The following is a 12,582-nucleotide window of genomic DNA, read 5'->3' as shown; positions in this document are numbered from 1 at the left end:
TCCCTTTACTGATCCATCTGACCCTGTGTGTATTTCCTACCTTCTGTCTGTGTCTCTGCATGTTCTCAGTAACATTATCACACAGCAGCAGTCACCGGCTGAGCGGAGAGGTGACACTGCTGGGGAATGTGACATTATACAGTTTCAGGGCACAGTGCCTCCCTTTACTGACTCATCTGACCCTGTGTTTATTTCCTACCTTCTGTCTGTGTCTCTGCATGTTCTCAGTAACATTATCACACAGCAGCATTCACCGGCTGAGCGGAGAGGTGACACTCCTGGGGAATGTGACATTATACAGTGTCAGGGCACAGTGACTCCCTTTACTGACCCTGTGTGTATTTCCTACCTCTGTCTGTGTCTCTGCATGTTCTCAGTAACATTATCACACAGCAGCACTCACCGGCTGAGCGGAGAGGTGACACTGCTGGGGAATGTGAAATTATACAGTTTCAGGGCACAGTGACTCCCTTTACTGACCCTGTGTGTATTTCCTACCTTCTGTCTGTGTCTCTGCATGTTCTCAGTAACATTATCACACAGCAGCATTCACCGGCTGAGCGGTGAGGTGACACTGCTGGGGAATGTGACATTATACAGTGTCAGGGCACAGTGACTCCCTTTACTGACCCATCTGACCCTGTGTGTATTTCCTAACCTTCTGTCTGTGTCTCTGCATGTTCTCAGTAACATTATCACACAGCAGCAGTCACCGGCTGAGCGGAGAGGTGACACTGCTGGGGAATGTGACATTATACAGTGTCAGGGCACAGTGACTCCCTTTACTGACCCTGTGTGTATTTCCTACCTTCTGTCTGTGTCTCTGCATGTTCTCAGTAACATTATCACACAGCAGCACTCACCGGCTGAGCGGAGAGGTGACACTGCTGGGGAATGTGACATTATACAGTGTCAGGGCACAGTGACTCCCTTTATTGACCCATCTGACCCTTTGTGTATTTCCTACCTTCTGTCTGTGTCTCTGCATGTTCTCAGTAACATTATCACACAGCAGCATTCACCGGCTGAGCAGAGAGGTGACACTGCTGGGGAATGTGACATTATACAGTGTCAGGGCACAGTGACTCCCTTTACTGACCCATCTGACCCTGTGTGTATTTCCTACCTTCTGTCTGTGTCTCTGCATGTTCTCAGTAACATTATCACACAGCAGCATTCACTGGCTGAGCAGAGAGGTGACACTCCTGGGGAATGTGACATTATACAGTGTCAGGGCACAGTGACTCCCTTTACTGACCCTGTGTGTATTTCCTACCTCTGTCTGTGTCTCTGCATGTTCTCAGTAACATTATCACACAGCAGCAGTCACCGGCTGAGCGGAGAGGTGACACTGCTGGGGAATGTGACATTATACAGTGTCAGGCCACAGTGACTCCCTTTACTGACCCATCTGACCCTGTGTGTATTTCCTACCTTCTGTCTGTGTCTCTGCATGTTCTCAGTAACATTATCACACAGCAGCACTCACCGGCTGAGCGGAGAGGTGACACTGCTGGGGAATGTGACATTATACAGTGTCAGGCCACAGTGACTCCCTTTACTGACCCATCTGACCCTGTGTGTATTTCCTACCTTCTGTCTGTGTCTCTGCATGTTCTCAGTAACATTATCACACAGCAGCAGTCACCGGCTGAGCGGAGAGGTGACACTGCTGGGGAATGTGAAATTATACAGTTTCAGGGCACAGTGACTCCCTTTACTGACCCTGTGTGTATTTCCTACCTTCTGTCTGTGTCTCTGCATGTTCTCAGTAACATTATCACACAGCAGCATTCACCGGCTGAACGGAGAGGTGACACTGCTGGGGAATGTGACATTATACAGTGTCAAGGCACAGTGACTCCCTTTACTGACCCATCTGACCTTGTGTGTATTTCCTACCTTCTTTCTGTGTCTCTGCATGTTCTCAGTAACATTATCACACAGCAGCAGTCACCGGCTGAGCGGAGAGGTGACACTGCTGGGGAATGTGACATTATACAGTGTCAGGGCACAGTGACTCCCTTTACTGACCCATCTGACCCTGTGTGTATTTCCTACCTTCTGTCTGTGTCTCTGCATGTTCTCAGTAACATTATCACACAGCAGCATTCACCGGCTGAGCGGTGAGGTGACACTGCTGGGGAATGTGACATTATACAGTGTCAGGGCACAGTGACTCCCTTTACTGACCCATCTGACCCTGTGTGTATTTCCTACCTTCTGTCTGTGTCTCTGCATGTTCTCAGTAACATTATCACACAGCAGCAGTCACCGGCTGAGCGGAGAGGTGACACTGCTGGGGAATGTGACATTATACAGTTTCAGGGCACAGTGACTCCCTTTACTGACCCTGTGTGTATTTCCTACCTTCTGTCTGTGTCTCTGCATGTTCTCAGTAACATTATCATACAGCAGCATTCACCGGCTGAGCGGAGAGGTGACACTGCTGGGGAATGTGACATTATACAGTGTCAGGGCACAGTGACTCCCTTTACTGACCCTGTGTGTATTTCCTACCTTCTGTCTGTGTCTCTGCATGTTCTCAGTAACATTATCACACAGCAGCACTCACCGGCTGAGCGGAGAGGTGACACTGCTGGGGAATGTGACATTATACAGTGTCAGGGCACAGTGACTCCCTTTACTGACCCATCTGACCCTTTGTGTATTTCCTACCTTCTGTCTGTGTCTCTGCATGTTCTCAGTAACATTATCACACAGCAGCATTCACCGGCTGAGCGGAGAGGTGACACTGCTGGGTAATGTGACATTATACAGTGTCAGGGCACAGTGACTCCCTTTACTGACCCATCTGACCCAGTGTGTAATTCCTACCTTATGTCTGTGTCTCTGCATGTTCTCAGTAACATTATCACACAGCAGCAGTCACCGGCTGAGCGGAGAGGTGACACTGCTGGGGAATGTGACATTATACAGTGTCAGGCCACAGTGACTCCCTTTACTGATCCATCTGACCCTGTGTGTATTTCCTACCTTCTGTCTGTGTCTCTGCATGTTCTCAGTAACATTATCACACAGCAGCAGTCACCGGCTGAGCGGAGAGGTGACACTGCTGGGAAATGTGACATTATACAGTTTCAGGGCACAGTGCCTCCCTTTACTGACTCATCTGACCCTGTGTTTATTTCCTACCTTCTGTCTGTGTCTCTGCATGTTCTCAGTAACATTATCACACAGCAGCATTCACCGGCTGAGCGGAGAGGTGACACTCCTGGGGAATGTGACATTATACAGTGTCAGGGCACAGTGACTCCCTTTACTGACCCTGTGTGTATTTCCTACCTCTGTCTGTGTCTCTGCATGTTCTCAGTAACATTATCACACAGCAGCACTCACCGGCTGAGCGGAGAGGTGACACTGCTGGGGAATGTGAAATTATACAGTTTCAGGGCACAGTGACTCCCTTTACTGACCCTGTGTGTATTTCCTACCTTCTGTCTGTGTCTCTGCATGTTCTCAGTAACATTATCACACAGCAGCATTCACCGGCTGAGCGGTGAGGTGACACTGCTGGGGAATGTGACATTATACAGTGTCAGGGCACAGTGACTCCCTTTACTGACCCATCTGACCCTGTGTGTATTTCCTAACCTTCTGTCTGTGTCTCTGCATGTTCTCAGTAACATTATCACACAGCAGCAGTCACCGGCTGAGCGGAGAGGTGACACTGCTGGGGAATGTGACATTATACAGTGTCAGGGCACAGTGACTCCCTTTACTGACCCTGTGTGTATTTCCTACCTTCTGTCTGTGTCTCTGCATGTTCTCAGTAACATTATCACACAGCAGCACTCACCGGCTGAGCGGAGAGGTGACACTGCTGGGGAATGTGACATTATACAGTGTCAGGGCACAGTGACTCCCTTTATTGACCCATCTGACCCTTTGTGTATTTCCTACCTTCTGTCTGTGTCTCTGCATGTTCTCAGTAACATTATCACACAGCAGCATTCACCGGCTGAGCAGAGAGGTGACACTGCTGGGGAATGTGACATTATACAGTGTCAGGGCACAGTGACTCCCTTTACTGACCCATCTGACCCTGTGTGTATTTCCTACCTTCTGTCTGTGTCTCTGCATGTTCTCAGTAACATTATCACACAGCAGCATTCACTGGCTGAGCAGAGAGGTGACACTCCTGGGGAATGTGACATTTTACAGTGTCAGGGCACAGTGACTCCCTTTACTGACCCTGTGTGTATTTCCTACCTCTGTCTGTGTCTCTGCATGTTCTCAGTAACATTATCACACAGCAGCAGTCACCGGCTGAGCGGAGAGGTGACACTGCTGGGGAATGTGACATTATACAGTGTCAGGCCACAGTGACTCCCTTTACTGACCCATCTGACCCTGTGTGTATTTCCTACCTTCTGTCTGTGTCTCTGCATGTTCTCAGTAACATTATCACACAGCAGCACTCACCGGCTGAGCGGAGAGGTGACACTGCTGGGGAATGTGACATTATACAGTGTCAGGCCACAGTGACTCCCTTTACTGACCCATCTGACCCTGTGTGTATTTCCTACCTTCTGTCTGTGTCTCTGCATGTTCTCAGTAACATTATCACACAGCAGCAGTCACCGGCTGAGCGGAGAGGTGACACTGCTGGGGAATGTGAAATTATACAGTTTCAGGGCACAGTGACTCCCTTTACTGACCCTGTGTGTATTTCCTACCTTCTGTCTGTGTCTCTGCATGTTCTCAGTAACATTATCACACAGCAGCATTCACCGGCTGAGCGGAGAGGTGACACTGCTGGGGAATGTGACATTATACAGTGTCAAGGCACAGTGACTCCCTTTACTGACCCATCTGACCTTGTGTGTATTTCCTACCTTCTTTCTGTGTCTCTGCATGTTCTCAGTAACATTATCACACAGCAGCAGTCACCGGCTGAGCGGAGAGGTGACACTGCTGGGGAATGTGACATTATACAGTGTCAGGGCACAGTGACTCCCTTTACTGACCCATCTGACCCTGTGTGTATTTCCTACCTTCTGTCTGTGTCTCTGCATGTTCTCAGTAACATTATCACACAGCAGCACTCACCGGCTGAGCGGTGAGGTGACACTGCTGGGGAATGTGACATTATACAGTGTCAGGGCACAGTGACTCCCTTTACTGACCCATCTGACCCTGTGTGTATTTCCTACCTTCTGTCTGTGTCTCTGCATGTTCTCAGTAACATTATCACACAGCAGCATTCACCGGCTGAGCGGTGAGGTGACACTGCTGGGGAATGTGACATTATACAGTGTCAGGGCACAGTGACTCCCTTTACTGACCCATCTGACCCTGTGTGTATTTCCTACCTTCTGTCTGTGTCTCTGCATGTTCTCAGTAACATTATCACACAGCAGCAGTCACCGGCTGAGCGGAGAGGTGACACTGCTGGGGAATGTGACATTATACAGTTTCAGGGCACAGTGACTCCCTTTACTGACCCTGTGTGTATTTCCTACCTTCTGTCTGTGTCTCTGCATGTTCTCAGTAACATTATCATACAGCAGCATTCACCGGCTGAGCGGAGAGGTGACACTGCTGGGGAATGTGACATTATACAGTGTCAGGGCACAGTGACTCCCTTTACTGACCCTGTGTGTATTTCCTACCTTCTGTCTGTGTCTCTGCATGTTCTCAGTAACATTATCACACAGCAGCACTCACCGGCTGAGCGGAGAGGTGACACTGCTGGGGAATGTGACATTATACAGTGTCAGGGCACAGTGACTCCCTTTACTGACCCATCTGACCCTTTGTGTATTTCCTACCTTCTGTCTGTGTCTCTGCATGTTCTCAGTAACATTATCACACAGCAGCATTCACCGGCTGAGCGGAGAGGTGACACTGCTGGGTAATGTGACATTATACAGTGTCAGGGCACAGTGACTCCCTTTACTGACCCATCTGACCCTGTGTGTAATTCCTACCTTATGTCTGTGTCTCTGCATGTTCTCAGTAACATTATCACACAGCAGCAGTCACCGGCTGAGCGGAGAGGTGACACTGCTGGGGAATGTGACATTATACAATGTCAGGGCACAGTGACTCCCTTTACTGACCCTGTGTGTATTTCCTACCTTCTGTCTGTGACTCTGCATGTTCTCAGTAACATTATCACACATCAGCATTCACTGGCTGCGCGGAGAGGTGACACTGCTGGGGAATGTGATATTATACAGTGTCAGGGCACAGTGACTCCCTTTACTGACCCATCTGACCCTGTGTGTATTTCCTACCTCCTGTCAGTGTCTCTGTATGTTCCCAGTAACATTATCCTGGCTCTATCAGTAATAGTGTGTGACAGAACCAGTCCCTGTGTCAGCGCTGAATGAGTTGCGTGTGTGTGTTTCAGGTGCCTATAAAGTGTGTGACAGAACCAGTCCCTGTGTCAGTGCTGAATGAGTTGTGTGTGTGTGTGTGTTTCAGGTGCCTATAAAGTGTGTGACAGAACCAATCCCTGTGTCAGTGCTGAATGAGTTGTGTGTGTTTCAGGTGCCTATAAAGTGTGTGACAGAACCAGTCCCTGTGTCAGCGCTGAATGAGTTGTGTGTGTGTTTCATGTGCCTATAAAGTGTGTGACAGAACCAGTCCCTGTGTCAGTGCTGAATGAGTTGTGTTTGTTTCAGGTGCCTATAAAGTGTGTGACAGAACCAGTCCCTGTGTCAGCGCTGAATGAGCTGTGTGTGTTTCAGGTGCTTATAAAGTGTGTGACAGAACCAGTCCCTGTGTCAGTGCTGAATGAGTTGTGTGTGATTGTGTGTTTCAGGTGCCTATAAAGTGTGTGACAGAACCAGTCTCTGTCAGTGCTGAATGAGCTGTGTGTGTGTGTTTCAGGTGCCTATAAAGTGTGATGACAGAACCAGTCCCTGTGTCAGTGCTGAATAAGTTGTGTGTGTGTTTCAGGTGCCTATAAAGTGTGTGACAGAACCAGTCCCTGTGTCAGCGCTGAATGAGTTGTGTGTGTGTTTCAGGTGCCTATAAACTGTGTGACAGAACCAGTCCCTGTGTCAGCGCTGAATGAGTTGTGTGTGTGTTTCAGGTGCCTATAAAGTGTGTGACAGAACCAGTCCCTGTGTCAGCGCTGAATGAGTTGTGTGTGTGTTTCAGGTGCCTATAAAGTGTGTGACAGAACCAGTCCCTGTGTCAGCACTGAATGAGTTGTGTGTGTTTCAGGTGCTTATAAAGTGTGTGACAGAACCAGTCCCTGTGTCAGTGCTGAATGAGTTGTGTGTTTCAGGTGCCTATAAAGTGTGTGACAGAACCAGTCCCTGTGTCAGCGCTGAATGAGTTGTGTGTGTGTTTCAGGTGCCTATAAAGTGTGATGACAGAACCAGTCCCTGTGTCAGTGCTGAATGAGTTGTGTGTGTGTTTCTGGTGCCTATAAAGTGTGTGACAGAACCAGTCCCTGTGTCAGCGCTGAATGAGTTGTTTGTGTTTCAGGTGCCTATAAAGTGTGTGACAGAACCAGTCCCTGTGTCAGCGCTGAATGAATTGTGTGTGTGTGTGTGTGTGTTTCAGGTGCCTATAAAGTGTGTGACAGAACCAGTCCCTGTGTCAGTGCTGAATGAGTTGTGTGTGTGTGTGTGTTTCAGGTGCCTATAAAGTGTGTAACAGAACCAGTCCCTGTGTCAGCGCTGAATGAGTTGTGTGTGTGTGTGTGTTTCAGGTGCCTATAAAGTGTATGACAGAACCAGTCCCTGTGTCAGCATTGAATGAGTTGTGTGTGTGTTTCAGGTGCCTATAAAGTGTGTGACAGAACCAGTCCCTGTGTCAGCGCTGAATGAGTTGTGTGTGTTTCAGGTGCCTATAAAGTGTGATGACGTTGCCGTATATTTCTCTATGGAGGAGTGGGATTATATAGAGGGACACAAGGAGCTATACAAGGACGTCATGATGGAGACTCAGCAAGTACCAAGGACTATAGAGATCCCAGGAAATGAGAGCTTAGGTAACGCTGTGTAGTAATAAATATCTCACTCAGGTGACGCCGTGTAGTAATAAATATCTCACTCAGGTAACGCCGTGTAGTAATAAATATCTCACTCAGGTAACGCTGTGTAGTAATAAATATCTCACTCAGGTAACGCTGTGTAGTAATAAATATCTCACTCAGGTAACGCTGTGTAGTAATAAATATCTCACTCAGGTAATGCTGTTTAGTAATAAATATCTCACCCAGTCAACAGTGGTAGTTGGACAACCCAGCTATGCAGCTAACATTTTCTTCTTCTACAGCTCACAAGCGGATCTTTATCTATGTGTTTTACTCGTTCAGAGGGTTAAACACATATAGTTGCAGGGTCACTAGTGATAAAATTACATGCAGACGTCAATATATACATTTTCTTTTACAAGATATACTGAGTCCACAGGTTTTATCCTTTACTTGTGGGATATATTCCTCCTGCTAACAGGAAGTGGCAAAGAGCACCACAGCAGAGCTGCTATATAGCTCCTCCCTTAACTCCTCCCCCCAGTCATTTTCTTTGCCTATGCTAGCAATAGGAAGGGTAAAGTTTATGTGGTGATAAAAAGATAGTTTAGTTTTTCTTCAATCAAGAATTTTTTATTTTAAATGGTACCGGTGAGTACTGTTTTTACTCTGGCATGACATGTAAGAAGAATCATGCCCTGAGTCTGATGATCTTAGCAGTAGTAACTAAGATCGATTTTCGTTCCCACAAGTTTTGCTGAGGAAGTACAGGAGAAGTCTTCAGTATGGGGGAACGATTTCTTGTTGCAAGCAATATCAAGGTATGTGCAGTCATTTCCATTCTGAGGAAACCTGATATATCAGAATTTGGCTGACATATTCCCCATGCGGGGCAAGGGTAAGCAGTATTCCTTTTTAGAGGATAGTACTGTGGTAACCTGTGTATTATTATCCCATTCTAGATAACATGGGATACTTAAGGGCTACGTGGTTTAGACACTGGGGCAGCCTAGGAAACACCTGATGTTAAACGACTATGGGGTTTATTGAGGCTAAGTTGAATATTTTCTGTGGCGTTCACATGGCATGTTTTTTACCAAAAAAGCAGCGTGTACATATGTTTATTGGTAAAATGCTTCTCATGTCGTTTTCTCAAGTTTTGGCTCATCAGACATGATGGGCGGGGCCTAATTTCGCGCTTCAGTGCGCAGTTAGTTTCTGGAGAGGTAGCAGCCATTAGCTCCGGTTGGAACCAGACTGTAAGGCTGTATTTTGGAGTGGGACCGGATCGTTTTGACAGGTCTTGGGGGCAGGTAGGTACCACAGCGGAGCTGTAGCGAGGTGCAGAAGTCATTAAGTGAAATTTGTCTGCAAATCGTTTTTACTGCCTAATTTCCTAAAATTACATTTTTACTCTCCTATTACTTGTGGTGCAATATCAGATAGCACATTAGGCTCTAATAACAACAAAATTGTTCATTTTGATTATCGTTTTAACGACTTTGCCAAAACAGTGTACACTTTTTATTCTTAAAGGCGCAGTAACCGTTTTTGTGCTGAATTGTTTTTTTCACATATAATAAAGATTGGGAACGACTTGTGCTGTTATTACTAGTCTGTACAACGTCTGAAATGGGATGTCAGTGTTCTATGTGTTTAGTAGCCATGGTGGAACCCGCTCTTACATTGTGCCCTTCTTGTACTGAAAGGGCCTTACACTGTAAGGATCACATTTTAAATAAAGAAAGTGGGTCTCAGGATTCTCAGGCAGAGAATCAAGATATGCCATCTAATTCTCCCCAAGTGTCACAACCTTTAACGCCCATGCAAGCGACGCCAAGTACTTCTAGTGCGTCTAATTCTTTTACTTTGCAAGATATGGCTGCAGTTATGTCTACCACCCTTACAGAGGTATTGTCTAAGCTGCCAGCCTTGCAGGGTTAACGCCATAGGGCAGATATTAATACAAATAATGAACCCTCTGACGCCTTAGTGACTATTTCTGATGTACCCTCCCAATGCTCTGATGTGGGGTTCAGGGATTTTATGTCTGAGGGAGAACTTTCAGAGTCAGGAAATGTATTACCTCAGACAGATTCAGACTTCATGTCCTTTAAATTTAAATTAGAACACCTCCGCTTATTGCTCAGGGAGGTTTTGGCAACTCTGGATGATTGTGACCCGATCACGGTTCCTCCAGAAAAATTGTGTAAAATGGACAAATATTTGGAAGTACCTACTTACACAGATGTTTTTCCGGTTCCTAAGAGAATTTCGGAAATTGTTAAGAAGGAATGCGATAGACCAGGTATACCGTTTTCTCCCCCTCCTAATTTTAGAAAAATGTTTCCCATATCTGACACCATGCGGGATTTTTGGCAATTGATTCCCAGGTAGAGGGAGCTATATTTACTCTAGCTAAACGTACAACTATACCCATTGAGGAAAGTTGTGCTTTTAAAGACCCTATGGATAAAAAATTAGAGGGTCTTCTAAAGAAAATTTTTGTTCACCAGTGTTTTCTCTTACAACCTATAGCTTGCATGGTTCCAGTAACTACTGCAGCTGCTTTTTGGTTTGACACCCTGGAAGAATCTCTGAAGGTTGAGACACCTTTAGAGGACAATTTAGACAGAATTAAGGCTCTTAAATTAGCTAATTCTTGATGCTGCTTTTCAAATTGCAAAGTTAGCAGCGAAAAACACAGGCTTTGCCATTGTAGCGCGTAGAGCATTATGGTTAAAGTCATGGTCGGCTGACGTATCGTCTAAATCTAAGCTTTTGTCTATTCCCTTCAAGGGTAAGACCCTATTTGGGCCTGAACTGAATGAAATAATCTCTGACATTACTGGAGGTAAGGGCAACGCCCTACCTCAGGACAAGCCCCTCAAGATGAGGAGTAAACAAAATAATTTTCGTTTTTTTCGAAATTTTAACGGAACATCCTCTGCTTCCTCTTCCTCCACTAAGCAGGAGGGGAACTTTGCGCAATCCAAGGCGGTCTGGATACCTAACCAGGCCTGGAATAAAGGTAAACAAGTCAAAAAGCCCACTGCTGCTACCAAGACAGCATGAAGGGGCAGCCCTCGATCCGGGACCAGATCTAGTAGGGGGCAGACTCTCTTTCTTTGCTCAGGCTTGGGCAAGGGATGTACAGGATCCCTGGGCATTGGAATTTGTGACTCAGGGGTATCAGTTGGAATTCAAGGACTTCCCCCCCAAGGGGAAGATTTCATCTTTCAAGATTGTCTGTAGACCAGACAAAAAGAGAGGCGTTCTTACGCTGTGTAAAAGACCTCTACACCATGGGTGTAATTTGCCCAGTTCCAGATCGGGAACGAGGGCAGGGGTTCTATTCAAACTTATTTGTGGTTCCCAAAAAAGAGGGAACCTTCAGACCGATTTTAGATCTCAAATGTCTAAACAAGTTCCTCAGAGTCCCATCGTTCAAGATGGAGACCATTCGTACAATTCTGCCTATGATCCAGGAGGGTCAATACATGACCACGGTGGATCTGAAGGATGCGTACCTTTTCATCGCTATCCACGAGGATCATCATCAGTTCCTGCGATTTGCATTTCAGGACAAACATTATCAGTTTGTGGCCCTTCCCTTCGGGTTGGCCACGGCTCCCAGGATCTTCACAAAGGTTCTACTGTCTCTTCTAGCTGTTCTCAGGCCGCGAGGCATAACGGTGGCGCCCTATCTGAACGATATCTTTATCCAGGCGTCAACCTATCATCTGTCCAAATCTCACACGGACATCGTGTTGTCACTTCTGAGAACTCACGGTTGGAAAGTGAATGTAGAGAAGAGTTCACTAGTTCCACAGACAAGAGTTCCATTCCTGGGAACTCTGATAGACTCAGCAAACATGAAGATATTTCTGACAGAAGTCAGAAAATCAAAGATTCTAAATACTTGCAGGGCTCTGCAGTCCATTCATCGGCCATCAGTGGCTCAGTGTATGGAAGTCATTGGACTAATGGTAGCGGCAATGGATATCATCACGTTTGCTCGCTTTCATCTCAGACCACTACAACTGTGCATGCTCAGTCAGTGGAATGGGGATTATGCGAATTTATCTCCTCAGATAAATCTGGACCAAGAGACCAGAGACTCTCTTCGGTGGTGGTTGTCGCAGGACAATCTGTCCCAAGGGATGTGTTTCCGCAGGCCATCTTGGGTAATAGTAACGACGGACGCCAGTCTTCTGGGCTGGGGTGCAGTCTGGAATCCCCTGAAGGCTCAGGGTGTGTGGACTCAGACAGAGTCTCAATTGCCAATCAATATTCTGGAACTGAGAGTGATATTCAACGCGCTGATAGTGTGGCCTCAGTTGGCTTCGGCCAAATTCATAAGATTCCAGTCGGACAATATCACGACGGTGGCATATATCAATCATCAGGGGGGAACAAGGAGTTCTCTAGCGATGATAGAAGTATCAAAGATAATTCGATGGGCGGAGGCTCACTCTTGCCATCTGTCTGCAATCTATATCCCAGGAGTAGAAAACTGGGAAGCGGATTTTCTAAGTCGTCAAACTTTTCATCCGGGGGAGTGGGAACTCCACCCGGAGGTGTTTGCAACCTTGACTCATCGATGGGGCACACCGGAATTG

General features: G+C 46.7%; 1 protein-coding gene across 1 annotated transcript in view; it reads left to right on the top strand.

The window, feature by feature from the left end:
• Positions 1–12,582, top strand: part of LOC128666694 (oocyte zinc finger protein XlCOF7.1-like) — an 81,707-nt gene that overhangs the window by 20,530 nt on the left and 48,595 nt on the right. Inside the window, exon 3 of the mRNA XM_053721432.1 lies at positions 7,828–7,975. Coding sequence (XP_053577407.1) covers positions 7,828–7,975 — 148 coding nt within the window. The remainder of the gene's footprint in view (positions 1–7,827; positions 7,976–12,582) is intronic.

This window comes from Bombina bombina, chromosome 7 (assembly GCF_027579735.1).
Source record: "Bombina bombina isolate aBomBom1 chromosome 7, aBomBom1.pri, whole genome shotgun sequence".
Taxonomy (NCBI): Eukaryota; Metazoa; Chordata; class Amphibia; order Anura; family Bombinatoridae; genus Bombina; species Bombina bombina.
Note: the sequence above shows the minus strand (reverse complement) of the source record. Positions and strands in the feature narration are given on the sequence as shown.